General features: G+C 44.1%; 2 protein-coding genes across 4 annotated transcripts in view; both read right to left on the reverse strand.

Moving 5' to 3' along the window:
* The window catches only part of LOC139561855 (regulator of G-protein signaling 12-like), a 65,893-nt gene extending 55,052 nt beyond the window's left edge, over positions 1-10,841 (reverse strand). Inside the window, exons 1-3 of one of the 3 annotated variants that reach the window (XM_071379178.1) lie at positions 10,771-10,841; positions 7,198-9,174; positions 4,799-4,915 (exon numbers count right to left, since the gene is read on the reverse strand). In XM_071379178.1, the coding sequence (XP_071235279.1) occupies positions 4,799-4,915; positions 7,198-9,081 (2,001 nt within the window). In that variant the 5' untranslated portion in view covers positions 9,082-9,174; positions 10,771-10,841. Of the gene's footprint in view, positions 1-4,798; positions 4,916-7,197; positions 9,175-9,827; positions 10,007-10,765 lie in introns of those variants that run through there. The other 2 variants (XM_071379177.1, XM_071379176.1) reach the window with 2 other exon arrangements.
* A 2,678-nt stretch (positions 10,842-13,519) lies between these two features.
* On the reverse strand, positions 13,520-17,815 carry LOC139561309 (myb/SANT-like DNA-binding domain-containing protein 1). Its single transcript, XM_071378319.1, has 3 exons — positions 17,522-17,815; positions 16,955-17,242; positions 13,520-13,820 (listed from the first exon to the last, which is right to left on the reverse strand). The coding sequence occupies exons 1-3, from the start codon at positions 17,773-17,775 to the stop codon at positions 13,520-13,522; spliced, it is 843 nt and encodes a 280-aa protein (XP_071234420.1). The 5' UTR covers positions 17,776-17,815.
* Between the last annotated feature and the right edge of the window lie 1,714 nt (positions 17,816-19,529).

The following is a 19,529-nucleotide window of genomic DNA, read 5'->3' on the forward strand; positions in this document are numbered from 1 at the left end:
TATCTATTGCTGTCATTTTTCATCTTCTCTGGCATTGAATACAGTAGCTGATCATGTTACCAGGCAGGATAATAGACATGGAGGTTCCATTACAGGGTGTGGTATTAGGGGGTTTATGACACTGAATAAATGGTTCACGGAATCCAACACAGTGTAAATACAGAGAAAAATAACTGCCTAACCTCTGCAAATAGATGACCTATTATCTCAGCATAGTTTATAATCATATTCCTTATGGTTGAGATCTGCTAGCGCAGAGCCTTTAGGAGTGACTCATTGATCTTTGACTGATAATCCTGTGAAGCCTCTATAGGCTGGTTAAACCAGACTGAATGAAACAATGGTGTCTGCAGCATTCAGTCTGGTTTAGCCAGGCTGGTGACATAAAAATATCTCCACTTCCTCAGAGTTCCTCCGTCTGGTGTTCAACTTTCCCAAGTTCTCTCACGTCACCCCGCTCCTCCGCTCTCTCCACTGGCTTCCAGTTGAAGCTCGCATCCGCTACAAGACCATGGTGCTTGCCTACGGAGCTGTGAGGGGAACGGCACCTCCGTACCTTCAGGCTCTGATCAGGCCCTACACCCAAACAAGGGCACTGCGTTCATCCACCTCTGGCCTGCTCGCCTCCCTACCTCTGAGGAAGTACAGTTCCCGCTCAGCCCAGTCAAAACTGTTCGCTGCTCTGGCACCCCAATGGTGGAACAAACTCCCTCACGACGCCAGGTCAGCGGAGTCAATCACCACCTTCCGGAGACACCTGAAACCCCACCTCTTTAAGGAATACCTAGGATAGGATAAAGTAATCCTTCTAACCCCCCCCCCCTTAAAAGAGTTAGATGCACTATTGTAAAGTGGTTGTTCCACTGGATATCATAAGGTGAATGCACCAATTTGTAAGTCGCTCTGGATAAGAGCGTCTGCTAAATGACTTAAATGTAAATGTAAATGCTGAGCCCTCGGGGTAATGAGCTCTTGACGTGGAAACCAGGGGTGGGTGATAGCCATAGATGAGGATCTAATCGCCTTTGGCCGCCATTAGAACAAAACCTCAAAGTCATTACCTGAAACTGACTTGCCTAGTAAAATAAAGGTTAAATAAAATAGATATATTTTTAAATGTATACAATCAGCATGGGTCAATTTCACTCATTGCATTCATTTCGTCATGGTTACAGGGTGGCTGAAATAGTGACTACACAAGAAAAATACCAGAGGACCAGCAACTCCTAAGAAACCCTTAAGTTTGAACTCCACAGTTTCATAACATGGAAATGTACATCTTGAGGAAAACGCTATATTGTAAAGGCGAGGCACCATTGGCCAAACTGTGTTCAAATTCACTTAGCCCCACTTAGGTGGCCGCTGACCAAAATGATATTTTGCTCATTGAATACACACACGTCTTAGTGTTCCAGGAAACACTTTAGGGAATCGTACTACTCTTACTTACTGTTCCCCATTTGAACTGGGGATTCCCATTCAGCCTGTGGCCACCCAAATAGAGCCTTTTTTGCTTCACAAGTAGCTAGGCCAAAACTATTTCTGAAAATAAAATTACAGTTTGCGTCATATAGAGGATCAAATAGCAGGATTAGCTACTACCCTGAAAGCCCAATTAAAAAAGGGACGTCAAAATGAGCCAGGCCTAGTTATTATTTAATTCAATACATGCTTACGTTAGAAAATCCAGTCCTATATGTCAAATGAAATGCTCATGACAAAGTATTCCTAGTATTGCAATATTTTATTTATATCTATAAATGTCCTATTTATATCTATAAAAGCCCAAGGCAAATGTCCTCGTCGTGCAGACAATACCATGTTGTATCCATTTTATTCTATTGTATTAGAGCTATAAGTATTAGAGCTATATGCCTCCAACTGCTCTTAAATACAAGTAAAACTAAATGCATGCTCTTCAACCGATCGCTGCCTGCACCTGCCCGCCCGTCCAGCATCACTACTCTGGATGGTTCTGACTTAGAATATGTGGACAACTACAAATACCTAGGTGTCTGGTTAGACTGTAAACTCTCCTTCCAAACTCACATCAAACATCTCCAATCCAAAGTTAAATCTAGAATTGGCTTCCTATTTCGCAAACAAAGCATCCTTCACTCATGCTGCCAAACATACCCTCGTAAAACTGACCATCCTACTGATCCTCGACTTCGGCGATGTCATTTACAAAATAGCCTCTAATACCCTACTCAATAAATTGGATGCAGTCTATCACAGTGCCATCCGTTTTGTCTCCAAAGCCCCATATACTACCCACCACTGCGACCTGTACGCTCTCGTTGGCTGGCCCTCGTTTCATACTCGTCGCCAAACCCACTGGCTCCAGGTCATCTACAAGAACCTGCTAGGTAAAGTCCCCCCTTATCTCAGCTCGCTTGTCACCATAGCAGCACCCACCTGTAGCACGTGCTCCAGCAGGTATATCTCTCTGGTCACCCCCAAAACCAATTCCTACTTTGGCCGCCTCTCCTTCCAGTTCTCTGCTGACAATGACTGGAACAAACTACAAAAATCTCTGAAACTGGAAACACTTATCTCCCTCACTAGCTTTAAGCACCAGCTGTCAGAGCAGCTCACAGATTACTGCACCTGTACATAGCCCATCTATAATTTAGCCCAAACAACTACCTCTTCCCCTACTGTATTTATTTATTTATTTTGCTCCTTTGCACCCCATTATTTCTATTTCTACTTTGCACATTCTTCCACTGCAAATCTACCATTCCAGTGTTTTACTTGCTATGTTGTATTTACTTCGCCACCATGGCCCTTTTTTGTCTTTACCTCCCTTATCTCACCTCATTTGCTCACATTGTATATAGACTTATTTTTCTACTGTATTATTGACTGTATGTTTGTTTTACTCCATGTGTAACTCTGTGTTGTTGTATGTGTCGAACTGCTTTGCTTTATCTTGGCCAGGTCGCAATTGTAAATGAGAACTTGTTCTCAACTTGCCTACCTGGTTAAATAAAGGTTAAATATTTATTTATTTATTTTAAATAAGTGATTCATCTGTAGGTAGCAGACTTTTAATGTAGGCCTATAACGGACCCTTTTCTATAGGTTCCTATTATAGGTGTATAATTAAGCAATAAGGCACGAGGGGGTGTGGTATACTGCCAATATACCACGGCCAAGTACTGTCCGTACGCACGACGCAATGCGGAGTGCCTGGATACAGCCCTTAGCCGTGGTACATTGGCCATATACCACAAATCCCAGAAGTGCCTTATTGCTATTATGAACGTTTTACCAATGTCATTAGTGCAGTAAAAATAAATATTTTGTCATACCCGTGGTATACGGTCTGATATACCACGGCTGTCAATCAATTAGCATTTAGGGATCGAATCACCCAGTTTAGAATTATGTGTATCATATAGTTGCTTACATGCCAGCATGTACAGTTAGCATGTGAGGGTGGGCTCTGTAGACAGAGATCATTGCTAATGCTAACATATGAAAGCCTGTGTGTTCTCTTTATTGATGTCACGGACAGTTTCAACACTTAAAACACCCTGTCTTTCTCCCTAGCCGTCACAGTAGCTGTTGACCCTGAAGAGGCTGCAAGGCCAGAGTGTACTTGGCTCCTCGCAACAGGAAGAATTCCAGATGGCCTACACCAATGACATCATCGCTGTAACATAAGCAAATGGTGAACTGGAGCAAATCTTTATATAGTTCCCAGTTCAGGGTTCACACACTGACTGACAATACCATTATCTTCTCTTCACTCCTCTGCAGGGCCAGTGACTCAGAAATCCCTCAGACAGAATGAGCAGAAACCGTTAGTCATGACATCTTAATGCTGTGTAGTAAAAAATGTGCAGCCGCGTTGAGATAAGAAAGCGAATCATGCGTTGTGCTGACAGACGGCTTCGAAGTTGAGTCGTTCGACGACAAACGCAAAAGTGAGCAAAACTAAATGTCAAAACATATTAGGTTAGACATAAGAAATGTGCTTTACATTGTGTGAGGCTGTTCGGTACAGGTTTATCTTCCAGAGAGGCTTGTTGATAACCCTATGGAACTTAAACAGAGAACAAGAGGCCGCAAGTTTCTGACACTACTGTTTAGTGTGGGGGTGAGTTACAGGGTGTGTGTTTATGCAGTGTGTGTGTATGCAGTGTGTGTGTATGTATGCAGTGTGTGTGTATGTATGCAGTGTGTGTGCGTGTGTATGCAGTAGGGTATGTGTGAAAGCAGGAGCCAGTAAAATCCCAAAGCAGCGCTAATAGGGGAGAAATGTGGGCATGTCGTTCAGTCATTCAGCAGCGCTGCTCATTAGCAAGGCCAAACCAACAGGGCCCATGTCTCGGTCTCCACACAAAGGCCACTTTGTGAGCCACCCTCGCCACAAGTGTGGCACCAAACACGAGAAGGAAACAGAAATGAAAGGTTAAGAAAGAGCTGAAACTGGAGCAGAACGGAAGGGGGAGGGACGTTTGGCTGAATGTCCAAATTAGACCATCTCCTCTGCATAGAGGTGAACGGCATGATGGAAAAATACCGTTCCCATAAAAGATGGGTACACAGTGTAACAGGGACATTGTTCAATGCTGTAATATAAAGGCATTGGTACGATAAGCCGGAACAGAGTTGTATTGAATTAAGTCGATTGAATTGCAACAGATATTTTACTCTCATTCAAATAATTATAATTCCAAAAACTCCAATGGGTTAATACCAGGCAACCCCCTGAGTAGGATGGAGCTAGGTTTAAATGTATATGACTGCAGTTATAAATACTGTACTGGAACTGTATTGGGTCTACCTCCAGGTCATCCAGTGATCGTGCCAGGCTGAGCTTCTTGGGGTGTCCAAATGAGCGACGGCCCGAGAAGCGACGGCTAGAGGAGCGTCTCGCACCGATGCCCCAGAACTTGGAGCCCTGTCAAGGGGAGAAGAGAAATCATAAGAATGAATGACTGTCTGCCAAAACATCACACTATTACATGGACACAATTGATCTTATCGTGGTTTTTGTCATACTTAGTTATGGGTTATGAGCCTACATAACACCATCATAAACATGACAAAAACATGACATAACACCTTATTGGGTAAGCATTAGGGATTAGTAAATGTATCAATGATCAGTTTAACATGATCATTCTTCTGTCTGGAATACACTTCCGTACAAAATAGACAAGGCTTAAACAAGCTTGCAGTGTTGGGGGAAACTTGGAGGGTGATAAGGAACTATCTCACTGGGCAATTTAACCGAGATGATGTAAACCAACCAAGATGACAAATGTTCTTCCTGCCTTGACCTTAAGGCCATATGCTGTGTCCTTATCTAACATGGGTCATGGCACACAACTTTAGGGGCGGCAGGTAGCCTAGTGGTTAGAGTGTTGGGCCAGTAACCGAAAGGTTGCTAGATTGAATCCCCGAGCTGACAAGGTAAAAATCTGTTGTTTTGCCCCTGAACAAGGCAGTTAATCCACTGTTCCTAGGCCGTCATTGTAAATAAGAATTTGTTTTAACTGACTTGCCTGGTTAAATAACATTTAAAAAACTCCCTTCTGCCAGACAACATAACTCATCATGGCAAATGTGACTGGCTCACAGATTGTATAAAAATAACAGACTGGCCACCCAAGACTTACAGTGAGCCCCATGTGAAACATGGTCAAGCCCATTAGTCTCAGTTTGGCACAATGCTGACGATTTCACAGACACCAGTTGGGCTGTGGAAGTGAAGAAATTGATTTTCAATTTATCTCAAAAGCCTCCATCAAACTCAACTCCTCCCCTATTCATCTGCACCTTAATCTCACAGTTTAACTGCTATATGCTAAACGAGCATGAGAAACGCATTTCGCCAGCAGCCCTGCTATTATAATGATGATGGGTGAAAGCCCAGCCTGTTTGAGCTGGAATAAAGAACTGCCGGTAATTACCATGGTATCACATGGGCTCTACCCTGTAATTTTCTTTCGCTTCCTGTGCAAAATTGTCTTCTTTTTCAGAACAGAGACAGACATGCGATTCATCCCGGAGTATGCACACAGGACAATAACTTTCACTTGGATAAACAGCGAGAGACAAACACAATGATAAACAGCGCACATATTTTCCACTATCATCAGACTCTGGGAATCTGCTCTCTGCACTGGAAAGAAGAAGAGCAGAAACAAAAACACATTAGATGGTGGAGGAGGATTCTCTCCATTTCTTACCAGATTCTGCTTAAATATGCCACTCTGTCAAAACAAAGTTTCTGTTTTGTCAAAACAAAGTTTCTGTTTTGACAAATGCCTGCATTTCCATGGAACACATCCATCATTATCTACACTCATACCCTCCAATACTGCAGCCACAGGAGAACCATATTATAAAAGGTCAACTTTCTGTATTGGCTATTACAGTTTTTTTTGGGGGGGGGGGGGGGTCCACAATATCACAAGTTTGGAATGCACATTTCCTTGTGTCAACAAAAAACATATATAAGTAGCAAAGTACTTCTTCCATGGGGAAAATCACTCCCATCCCAGCTAGATAGTGAAACAGGGACATCTTGTGGATAATGAGGAAAACAACAAAAAAAGCCTGTTGGATTTATGACAACGACATCATTGTGGTATAAGTCAACAGGTGGCATTTTTTTCTCAATTCCCAGCCAAATGAGCGGTGAAATGGTGTATTATATTAGGTGTGAGAGTAAATGGACTGTCCACCCTATCAGTGCCTGGCAACTCGACTCCTGCAAACCATTTATTACTTCCTGTGGAATAAAGTTGAACAAAAAGCTAATAGAAACACATTATACTTACACTAAAATGTTTATTCTACTGAACCATTTACTTTATGTTCATATTCTTATCTACTGTTGTTGCATTGTCGAGAAGGAACCTGCAAGAAAGAATTTTGCTGGACGGTGTATACCATGCGTATCCCGTACATACAACTAATAAAACTTGAAACTTCCTGTAGAATAAAGTTGAACATAAAGCAAAAAGAAACACAAAACTGGATGTTAAACAGAAGGGACATGCAAAGGTATTTTTGTTCAGACTTTGCACAATCTCCTTTATTAACTTTGGGTTAGGGAAAACACAAACTCTGGCCTATATATTAAGTAAACACACACACATAGACACACCACAGAATCATCAACACAACAACAAATCTCTATCAACACAACAACATTCTCTCTTCTAATCTCACCTTGGTGTTAGCATCTCTCCTGGGCTTTCCATTTAGCAGCTCTCCAGATTCTGCTCTCCAGAGTCGTTTGGCCCACTCCTCCCTTTGGGGCAGAAGCATCATGGCCTCTGCTGCCTGGTACCTCTCTGGTGGGATCTGGCTCATGGGGGGTGGCAGGGTGTTGGTGCAACCCACCGTGGCTGGTCCTGACCAGCTGTTAGTGGCCGGTGTTGCCTGGGGCTCAGGCTCTCCACTGTGGCCTCTAGGCCACCTCTGCTTGACGCTCATAGAGAACCAGCGTTGACTGCTTCTGAAGGGGCCTCCTCCTTCTGTTAGGTTCTGGATCTTACCCACAGGGTAAGGCGGTGGCGGGGGCTTGAACTGAAACTCCAACTTGGGAGGAGGGCCTCCGGATGGGCCGGTTAACGACGCTGGGCCCGGTAGAGATTCGGAAAGGGAATGTGTGCTTCCCGGATTAGGATGACCATTTAAGTTTAGGCGGCCATTTTGGTGAGCTACTATTTGGGTGAGGTTTGCTTCGGCCTGGGGGTAATCCTCCCATGGACAGCTGGGGAGGTTGCCCCCGGGGTTGGTTCCGTGGGCAACTGGGAAATCCCTGTCCGGTCTCTCCTCAGGGGGGGAAGCGTTTCCGATCCCGCTGTCTCTGTTGCTGCTGGCACTGCCGTTCTTGCAGGCTCTGCTGCTGTTCTGTTGAGTGTGGAGGTGGTGGGCCGACTCTCTGTCCAACCTGGTTCTAAGCCTCTCCACCGCCTCCCCCATGTCACAGTATAAGACAGACACAAACTGGAGAACGGAGGGGGGGGTGAGGGGGAACTCCTGGCAGCCCTGGGTGTCTGGGGTGCAGTCAAAGCCGAAGCGCCCGGCAATGCCCAGGTGGTCACTGTGGTGGCACAGCTCGGGGTCGATGAAAAAGACATGGCAGGAGGACCTCAGGGGACCGTTCTTCCCCACATGGCCACCAGAGACGTGTGCAGTGGTGACCAGGCAAAAGAAGCGCCTGTCCTCGGAACACACAACTCCTACGACAAGGTTCTCAGAAGGGAAGGCTGCCAGGACGGCTCCAGCGTCGTCACAGAGGCGGACGCAGTCGAACATGATCTTTATCATCACCAGCGTGTGGGTCTTCTGCTCAATGCCCATACGTCTAATACACCTGCGGATCACCTGTAGGCAGTCATCCTCTGAGCTGGGGCTGGACAAGGCCAAGATCAGTTCAGTAGAGCCCAGGTAGCCCACCACCATGGCTGTGTTCAGCATTCTCCAGTCTGGATTCACATCGTTCTCCTGGTCATTGAAAACAGAGTCGACGTCTGCCACTTTGGCGGTTTCTTCCTCAGACAGGAAGCCAGGTTGGAATTTGGAGTTCCACGGTTGGGTCCAGTGGGACATGTCCGGTTCTGACAAAGGCCTTGGCTTAAATGGAGTGGCGTTTACTGAGTTACATGACGAGTTGCCAGAGTGGTCCAAAACTGCTCGAAAAACTCCCCCTTTTTGAAAAAGCCCCTTTCCCTCTGTTCTAGAAAGCCCTAACTCCTCTTTGCTGGAGGAAGGGTCCACCGTGGGTCCGGTCCCGACAAGCACCACCAACCGCAAAGGTCCTTTACAGGTGCCAATCAACTGCACCACAGCCTCGTGGGAAGCCTTTGCCACATCGATTCCGTTTACACTCACTATACAATCCCCCTGCTTTAGTCCCAGCAGGTCTGCAGGGCTCCCCTCCAATATACCACTCAAGAGGCACGGGCCTTGTCCTGATAAGGTGAACCCGTATCCTACACGTCCTCGAACAACCTCGACCCCTCTGACTTCCTGAGGGGCGGTCAAATTCAGACGCCTTCGTGCCCTGTCGTTCTGTCCCGGCATCCTCATCCTGAATGTGGCCATTTTTCAAATGGAGAGCGTGGCAACTTAATGTCACACTGGAATGTTATCTGTTTAGTGCCAACACTGAAGTCTTTTAGTCATCCTGCATAAAAACTAAAAGTAGACAAGAGAGAGACAGAGAGAGAGAGACAGCGAGAGGGCAAAGATAAGTTAGATACAGTGTATCAAATATTGATTAAGCATAGGCCTCCAGAATCAATATTGTTAACAAACAGCAACTGTAACACTTATCCTGTGATCCTATTGTTACAACGTATTTGTTACACAATGTTACAAAAGAATAATGATTTCATCAAATGCTTTCCCCCTTCAATTAAAAAATATGTTATTCCACTTCGATAGGCTAATGCTGCACACAATAACAATCTCCATATTTTGGGACAAAAATATATTGAGTTATTATAGTTTAACCAGACAAGTGTGGGCTGTGAGCGTGAAAATAAACCGTCTACTAGAGCAAACAGCGCCAGCTGGCCCCCTTCTCAAGAACAGTTCAATCAAAGCAAGAGCTTTCAAACCAGACAAACCTGTTCGAGCGCCTTGAATTGGTTTCGTTGAACATCACATCCTTTTTTTATTTTACTTCCCTTGGTTATTACATTTTTGCCTTGTCTGTCAAAATACAGCAAAACCCTAAATATTTTCTAAAACATTTGCTAGAGTTTTAAATTTAAAGTTGCCCGGCCTATCCCGATTAAGTTTAGGCGCAGATACAATGTTGACAGTACCACTGAAATTCACGTTACCGTTTCAAAACTTTATGAAGTCAGTTCAAATATTGCATAATCCCAAACGTCCAAAAAGTGTTAGAAATCTTCACGTGCGTAGTTTCCGACACGTAATAATTTATGTTTTCAAAAATTCCCTCGTATTCCGTATTCCATATGGCGGTGACAAACATTCATGTTGGGGACAAAGCGTCTTTCATAGTAACCATGACACCCTAACGTTTTCAGAGCACGTGATTTATTTCATTCGCCAATGAGGGGATTCGATTAATCTCGCCGTGTAGGCGTGTTTTGCATCGGCTGAAAGTTGATTGCATCGATTTGGAACCAGGCTGCCTCCCGGGCTCGAGCCAGGTGCCCTGTTCAAAGCCCACTGCGAAGTCGGCTCCAAACAAAAGTGACGTAAGTAAGCACTTGCATAAGGATTCTGTGTTATCCCATGTAAAAGTGATTGCTTTTGATAAAAACGCTTTATCTGCCTTACCAATGATTTGTTTTTGAAAATTAAAATACTTATTTTATGTAAAGGAGATTTCTGGACGATGCACCATGCTGCTTGTCAAAATGACCGAGCGGCACATATTACTGTTCGATATGAGAATGACGCTCCTCCCTCCCCGTTTTTGCCCGCTGACGTGACGGGGCTTTGCCCGGTAGCCTTTGTCGGTGGCCCAACATAATCGAATCCGCCCAATAGCTCGTGTTGAATATTCAAATATTTGCGGTATGATCCTATTGTTTCTGATCATCAAAATTGATAGGCTAAATATAAACATTGTCACCGATTTTTAAGCTACAATTCACACATATCATTACCAAAATGCACTTTTAAGCATTTCACATAGGCTAACTATGCACGTTTAAATCAAAGCTATAAGATGATAATGTAATGCAACATCCACTGCACAATTAATAATGGATTTATTACAAGATAATTAACATAACATCGTAATTACCTTACATTAAATCTTAACTGGATGTATTAACCACACAGCTCGAGAAGTGATACTTTGTTGCATCCTGCCACTCGCTACTTGTAAACAAACTGCATTGTGGTCAAAGTTCTGCAACGGTCGCAAGGGCGAGTCACGTGGTCCTATTACACATGTACTGTACACACAACAGTCTCTAGACAAATATACACTCAGCAGTGAGTCAATCAATGTAAACATATTACAAGCCCAAAAGTAGATGTTTACCAATGTTTAGGCCTACTAAAACCCTGGATAAAAAAACTTAGGCCTAGTAGGCTAGTGAAGTGAAAGACAGTCATTTAATGAGAATAAGCAGACTAGTATTATCTTTTTGCAGTAGGACCCACTTTCAGTATATTGATTAATTAAATTTAAAAAAGTGCATTTAAAATGCTAAACCTATACGTGGCAAAGCTACATTCAACTCCCTTCTATTTAATCCCATGGTTTCCCCTAATCCTCTCAGACAACAGTTAATTATTCAAGACAATGCTGTTTAAAGTGAGTTAATGTAACTGTCCTCTCACATTACCCACAACACTGAGGGTAAGCCCCTTCCTGGATTTGCCTGTCTAGCACTTTCAATCGTTTAATGTGGTGATATCCTTTCTCTCTAAACCAGTCCAGCCACTACCATGCAAGAGCAGCAGATACTGTGTTATTGTTACACATTATATCATTGCTATCATATAATATTATGTGTTTTATTGTATAAAGATCCTATTACATTACATACACACTAAGTGTGAATGCTAACATTATGTATGCGTTTACACAGGCATCCCAATTCTGATATTTTTTCCACCTTTTCACATCAGATCTTTTTCAGAGCTATTCTGATTTGTCAAAAAATCTAATTAGTTAAAAAAAGATCAGAATTGTGCTATCTGTGTAAACACAGCATATGTAGGCTACATTATAGCAATATCTAGAATGAAAGGGAGACGTGATGGTACCAGGAATAGTTGAAAGACAAAACAAAAATGATAACAGAACATATGTTTTTATTTCAGTCATACATTTCAAACAAGTAGGCTATGCTAGTCGAGATATGCATATACCATAGCAGGACAGACATTAAAACATCATTGATACAACATCAAATGCCCATGCCTTTTGTCATCAAGATATAGAATTTGTGGACATACATTGTCTTTTGTCGATGTGAATACGTATTTTCCTAGCTTGTAGATATCTTTCAAATCTGAATGGTGGAACATGTCTAAGAACTAGCCTCAGCCGTACACCCCCCGGAATCCTCATCCCTGACCTCTCACTCTCTCACAGAAACTACAAGATGTATTTTTAAGTATTTGACCCCCTCTCAATCAGAAAGATTTCTGGCTCCCAGGTGTCTTTCATACAGGTAACGAGCTGAGATTAGGAGCACACTCTTAAAGGGAGTGCTCCTAATCTCAGTGTCTTACCTGTATAAAAGACACCTGTCCACAGAAGCAATCAATCAATCAGATTCCAAACTCTCCACCATGGCCAAGACCAAAGAGCTCTCCAAGGATGTCAGGGACAAGATTGTAGATCTACACAAGGCTGGAATGGGCTACAAGACCATTGCCAAGCAGCTTGGTGAGAAGGTGACAACAGTTGGTGCGATTATTCGCAAATGGAAGAAACACAAAAGAACTGTCAAACTCCCTTGGCCTAGGGCTCCATGCAAGATCTCACCTCGTGGAGTTGCAATGATCATGAGAATGGTGAGGAATCAGCCCAGAACTACACAGGAGGATCTTGTCAATGATCTCAAGGCAGCTGGGACCATAGTCACCAAGAAAACAATTGGTAACACACTACGCCGTGAAGGACTGAAATCCTGCAGCGCCCGCAAGGTCCCCCTGCTCAAGAAAGCACATATACATGCCCGTCTGAAGTTTGCCAATGAACATCTGAATGATTCAGAGGACAACTGGGTGAACGTGTTGTGGTCAGATGAGACCAAAATGGAGTTCTTTGGCATCAACTCAACTTGCCGTGTTTGGAGGAGGAGGAATGCTGCCTATGACCCCAAGAAACCATTCCCACCGTCAAACATGGTGGTGGAAACATTATGCTTTGGGGGTGTTTGGGGACGATGGACGGGGCCATGTACCGTCAAATCTTGGGTGAAAACCTCCTTCCCTCAGCCAGGGTATTGAAAATGGGTCGTGGATGGGTATTCCAGCATGACAATGACCCAAAACACACGGCCAAGGCAACAAAGGAGTGGCTCAAGAAAAAGCACATTAAGGTCCTGGAGTGGCCTAGCCAGTCTCCAGACCTTAATCCCATAGAAAATCTGTGGAGGGAGCTGAAGGTTCGAGTTGCCAAACGTCAGTCTCGAAACCTTAATGACTTGAAGAAGATCTGCAAAGAAGAGTGGGACAAAATCTCTCCTGAGATGTGTGCAAACCTGGTGGCCAACTACAAGAAACATCTGACCTCTGTGATTGCCAACAAGGGTTTTGCCACCAAGTACTAAGTCATGTTTTGCAGAGGGGTCAAATACTGATTTCCCTCATTAAAATGCAAATCAATTTATAAAATTTTTGACATGCGTTTTTCTGGATTTTTTTGTTGATATTCTGTCTCTCACTGTTCAAATAAACCTACCATTAAAATTACAGACTGATAATTTCTTTGTCAGTGGGCAAACGTACAAAATCAGCAGGGGATCAAATACTTTTTTCCCTCACTGTATATATTGATCACCCCCACCCCCCTTGACCCCTCACCCTTGACCCTTCACCCCTGCCCTGGCTCTTTGACCCCTGGCTGGGCAGCAGCACCCCAGGCGGGTGTCGGGGCAGCGGGTGGCTGAATCATCTTCTCCAGCAGGTTCATCATGCGCTCCTGGAGCTGTAGGCTCTGCACCTGGAGGAAGTTTTGCTGGTGCATGACGCGGCTTACCTCGCGGCACGTCTCCTCCACCGCCCGGCTCACCTTCCGCTGCTCCTGTAGCATTGCCTCCATCACCTTCAGCTTCCACCGCTTCAGGGAGAGGTGCTGGTGTACTTTTTTCCTCTTGGCCGGTGCCGGGTGGGAACTGAACAGAAAGTGGTTTTGTTAGTCAAAGTAATGGTAATGACACAATTTATAGAGAGTTTATGCAAGTACTCAAGAGATTTCATGGATATGTTTTTCTCTCCATATGTAGGAACCTTTTTCAATTAAACGGTTTCTGGGATAAGCCAGGAACTAAAGAAGAGGTTGAAATTAAAGTAAACTCACTGTATGCTAAGTACTTTCATGCTAACTAACTATCATCACAATTCATTGTTCATCTTTATCACTTAGAGAACCTTGTGGAGACTCTTTATCACACCCTACCAATGACAATGGAGGACCCCTCTTGGCAAGGGTGGGCAGTTTAGCTCAATACCTCAGCTTGATACCTCTCTCTCTCTCTCTCTCTCTCTCTCTCTCTCTCTCTCTCTCTCTCTCTCTCGCTCTCTCTCTCTCTCTCTCTCTCTCTCTCTCTCTCTCTCTCTCTCTCTCTCTCTCTCTCTCTCTCTCTCTCTCCTCTCGCTCTCTCTCTCTCTCTCTCTCTCTCTCTCTCTCTCTCTCTCTCTCTCTCTCTCTCTCTCTCTCTCTCTCTCTCTCCTCTCTCTCTCTCTCTCTCTCTCTCTCTCTCTCTCTCTCTCTCTCTCTCTCTCTCTCTCTCTCTCTCTCTCTCTCTCTCTCTCTCTCTCTCTCTCTCTCTCTCTCTCTCTCTCTCTCTCTCTCTCTCTCTCTCTCTCTCTCTCTCTCTCAATTCAATTCAAGGGGCTTTATTGGCATGGGAAACATGTGTTAACATTGCCAAAGCAAGTGAGGTAGGTAATATACAAAAGTCAAATAAACAATAAAAATGAACAGTAAACATTACACATACAGAAGTTTCAAAACAATAAAGACATTACAAATGTCATATTATATATATGCAGTGTTGTAACAATGTACAAATGGTTAAAGCACACAAGTTAAAATAAATAAACATAAATATGGGTTGTATTTACAGTGGTGTTTGTTCTTCACTGGTTGCCCTTTTCTTGTGGCAACAGGTCACAAATCTTGCTGCTGTGATGGCACACTGTGGAATTTCACCCAGTAGATATGGGAGTTTATCAAAATTGGATTTGTTTTCGAATTCTTTGTGGATCTGTGTAATCTGAGGGAAATATGTCTCTCTAATATGGTCATACATTGGGCAGGAGGTTAGGAAGTGCAGCTCAGTTTCCACCTCATTTTGTGGGCAGTGTGCACATAGCCTGTCTTCTCTTGAGAGCCATGTCTGCCTACGGCGGCCTTTCTCAATAGCAAGGCTATGCTCACTGAGTCTGTACATAGTCAAAGCTTTCCTTAAGTTTGGGTCAGTCACAGTGGTCAGGTATTCTGCCACTGTGTACTCTCTGTTTAGGGCCAAATAGCATTCTAGTTTGCTCTGTTTTTTTGTTAATTCTTTCCAATGTGTCAAGTAATTATCTTTTTGTTTTCTCATGATTTGGTTGGGTCTAATTGTGCTGTTGTCCTGGGGCTCTGTGGGGTGTGTTTGTGTTTGTGAACAGAGCCCTAGGACCAGCTTGCTTAGGGGACTCTTCTCCAGGTTCATCTCTCTGTAGGTGATGGCTTTGTTATGGAAGGTTTGGGAATCGCTTCCTTTTAGGTGGTTGTAGAATTTAACGGCTCTTTTCTGGATTTTGATAATTAGTGGGTATCGGCCTAATTCTGCTCTGCATGCATTATTTGGTGTTCTACGTTGTACACGGAGGATATTTTTGCAGAATTCTGCATGCAGAGTCTCAATTTGGTGTTTGTCCCATTTTGTGAAATCTTGGTTGGTGAGCGGACCCCAGACCTCACAACCATAAAGGGCAATGGGCTCTATGACTGATTCAAGTATTTTTAGCCAGATCCTAATTGGTATGTTGAAATTTATGTTCCTTTTGATGGCATAGAAGGCCCTTCTTGCCTTGTCTCTCAGATCGTTCACAGCTTTGTGGAAGTTACCTGTGGTGCTGATGTTTAGGCCGAGGTATGTATAGTTTTTTGTGTGCTCTAGGGCAACGGTGTCTAGATGGAATTTGTGGTCCTGGTGACTGGACCTTTTTTGGAACACCATTATTTTGGTCTTACTGAGATTTACTGTCAGGGCCCAGGTCTGACAGAATCTGTGCAGAAGATCTAGGTGCTGCTGTAGGCCCTCCTTGGTTGGTGACAGAAGCACCAGATCATCAGCAAACAGTAGACATTTGACTTCGGATTCTAGTAGGGTGAGACCGGGTGCTGCAGACTGTTCTAGTGCCCGCGCCAATTCGTTGATATATATGTTGAAGAGGGTGGGGCTTAAGCTGCATCCCTGTCTCACCCCACGACCCTGTGTGAAGAAATGTGTGTGTTTTTTGCCAATTTTAACCGCACACTTGTTGTTTGTGTACATGGATTTTATAATGTCGTATGTTTTACCCCCAACACCACTTTCCATCAATTTGTATAGCAGACCCTCATGCCAAATTGAGTCGAAGGCTTTTTTGAAATCAACAAAGCATGAGAAGACTTTGCCTTTGTTTTGGTTTGTTTGGTTGTCAATTAGGGTGTGTAGGGTGAATACATGGTCTGTTGTACGGTAATTTGGTAAAAAGCCAATTTGACATTTGCTCAGTACATTGTTTTCATTGAGGAAATGTACGAGTCTGCTGTTAATGATAATGCAGAGTATTTTCCCAAGGTTACTGTTGACGCATATTCCACGGTAGTTATTGGGGTCAAATTTGTCTCCACTTTTGTGGATTGGGGTGATCAGTCCTTGGTTCCAAATATTGGGGAAGATGCCAGAGCTAAGGACGATGTTAAAGAGTTTTAGTATAGCCAATTGGAATTTGTTGTCTGTATATTTGATCATTTCATTAAGGATACCATCAACACCACAGGCCTTTCTTTTCTTTTCTCTCTCTCTCTCTCTCTCTCTCTCTCTCTCTCTCTCTCTCTCTCTCTCTCTCTCTCTCTCACCTTTTTGACCGAGCACTTCAGCTTTTATATTATTTTAATGCTTTCTCATGTAGTTTTGTATTTTCAAGCAAAAATCTTACTGTATTTGAATGTCTTTATATATTATGTTAATTATTTTCTCTCTCTCTCTCTCTCTCTCTCTCTCTCTCTCTGTTCCCTCATTTGAAGACCAATATGTAAACATGGCCTTACTCAGGACAGGGAAGCCCGGAATGCAGACTGCCAGAGCTCTCCGATCCACCCAGGTCCTCCCTCATTTCCATCTCATCAGAGGAGCCTGTGTACTCCGGAAGGACGCCCATGGGGAGGCCCTCCGCATGGGACATCGAGGCCTCCGTGGAGGTGGAGGGGCCCGAAGACTGGAGCTCAAATGGGTTCATAGTCCCATTATCGGCAGTCTTGGTGAGGATCTTCTCTATGGCTTTGTAGTACGGCCAGTCCGGGGTACCTCCACTCCCATTGGTCGTGCACTTCATTTTCCTGTCAAAGAAGGACAGAAGTTAAGGATGGTATATATTGGTTTGGGTCCAGTAGTGGGCATCAGACATCTGGGTTTATAGGTATCATAGCTGCCTGTATTGAGTTCTAGGTATGCAGGCTGCTCTGACACCCGTGGGGTTAAATTCTCAAGAAATAGCCCACGTTTGTCTACTCTCTCTGTGGATATTTAAGTAAGTTCATACAATATAATATTTTTATGGATTTATGTTGCCACCTCTTTCCATCCAAACAAATACATTGTGTATTTCTTACACTTGCCTGTACTGGAAAGACATGTTGGTGATTTTCATCTTGATCTCCTCCCGGTGGCGCTGTTCTCCCGTGAGCTCGAAGAACCTCTGGGCCATTTTCTCATAGATCTTGGCATTCCTCTTGCATTTCTTCAGCTCAGCGACGTTCTGTTCCCAGACGTACAGGAGCCCCTTCATCTCTGCATCGGTCCAGTTTCGGGCCCTTCTGTGTTTCTCGCTGTGGCCCATGAAGAGGTAATTGAAACTGTCCTCGGTGGCCATTTTGAAAGCCCACTCGAAAGTACTCTATTCCTGGTTTGGTTTGAAAGCCCTTTTCTGCTCTAAGGTGTTTCTAGCAGTCGTCAGTGGAATGTGGTTGCAAACAGCCACTCACCGCTCTGCTTTGCCTGTGCTTTTCCCCCGAGTTTAGCTGAAAGAGGACTCAAAATGGGGCCTAGGGCAGGAGAGGGATCCGGTTAAAAGCTTTTAAATGGAGGAAATCGTCACTGTGATGTCAAGTTGCCCTGGCAACTAGGAGGACCCTCTTTTTTCCTCCCCCAGCTCTCTTAACCATTCCCTGTCTCTCATGTCCTCTCTGGCTCTCTGGCTCCAATGCCACAACAAAAAGCTTTTAGCTGAAACGCAACGAGTTAGGCCAGAGATTACAGGGAAAACAGATTTGAAATGTGAGCCTCGAGGGAGGGAGTAGAATGAGAGAGCGGGTTTAATTTGTTTCCTTGGCAACAAGGCTGCCAAGAGTTGCTGCATTTAAAAGCTTTTAATAACATACAGTTGGGAGTGCAGGGACTGTGTGGATACTATTCTCAATGCAAGATGAAATTATATGGAAATTGTATGAAAGTGCAGGGGAACGACGTTTGAGGGGGGTGGGAGTGTCAGTGTATATTAAACCAAGACAATGGGAGTCCTGTCAGTAGGTCAGCTTACGTGTGGACACTTGAACCCCTCCCCCACTCCTTACCACGATATGGCCCTTGGCGTGCAAGGGTGGACTCAGCATGTTATCTCTCTCTCTCTTGCTCTCGACTAGCAACAGGTACAGGTTCACACAAGACAGAGTGCAATGATGGATACGAGCCATTATAGTCAATGTTAGATTTCAATACTAAGGACATAAAGCACTCTGGAGACAACGTGAACATAATACTGTCTGTGTAAACTCCCCCAGCCAATCCCCAGATTTCCAAGAAGGGGCCACGTTGAAGTCGGAAGAAATTATAATGCCAGTGCCACTAATAGCCGGACCCATCTGTGATTTACCATCACTTTGTCTTTATTAGTGACCCTTTGCTGTCACTGTCTTAACACAGTTTTGTCCTTATTAAATCTCGAGGTCCATCTGCTCCATAGAAACTGACAGACGTTCCACCATGCCATAACATTGGCTTTTTCTTTGCAACTCTGCCTAGAAGGCCAGCATCCCGGAGTCGCCTCTTCACTGCTGACGTTAAGACTGGTGTTTTGCGGGTACTATTTAATGAAGCTGCCAGTTGAGGACTTGTGAGGCATCTGTTTCGCAAACTAGACATTAATGTACTTGTCCTCTTGCTCAGTTGTGCACCGGGGCCTCCCACTCTTTCTATTCTGGTTAGAGCCAGTTTGCTCTGTTCTGTGAAGGGAGTAGTACACAGCGATGTGGCCACTGGAACATGAAGAGACAGTCAAATTGATTAATGCATCCGTTTGGGCATCTCAACAGCTGTAGAGATGGAGAAGGGAGGAAAGGGGAGGATAGAGTATAAGATCTGATTTGCATCCCTTTGTATTGCATGTTGCACGGATACAATAATCGCTTGTGTCATCATGTGACAACGGGGACATGAATGTAATATTTTTTTGCAAGTAAAGTTTGCGGAGAATATGTATGAATGCTGTATGAGAATGCACACACGTATGTACAGGCACACAAGCAACGCACACAGGCATGCGCACACACAAACACACTCACACACAACCAATACATGATTCCCCAACAGAAATATGTATTTCTTAGTCTTCTTTCCTCCCCAGGTGGA

The sequence above is a fragment of the Salvelinus alpinus genome, chromosome 31 (assembly GCF_045679555.1).
Source record: "Salvelinus alpinus chromosome 31, SLU_Salpinus.1, whole genome shotgun sequence".
NCBI lineage: Eukaryota > Metazoa > Chordata > Actinopteri > Salmoniformes > Salmonidae > Salvelinus > Salvelinus alpinus.

Excerpts from the sequence above, each read along its gene's own strand:
- LOC139561309 (XM_071378319.1), bottom strand. The coding sequence starts at position 17,775 with ATGGCCACCGAGGACAGTTTCAATTACCTCTTCATGGGCCACAGCGAG. Across the intron at positions 17,243-17,521 it reads AACATGTCTTTCCAGTACAG|GAAAATGAAGTGCACGACCA; the intron begins GCAAGTGTAAGA and ends CTTCTTTGACAG. Across the intron at positions 13,821-16,954 it reads TCCGGGCTTCCCTGTCCTGA|TTCCCACCCGGCACCGGCCA; the intron begins GTAAGGCCATGT and ends CTTTCTGTTCAG.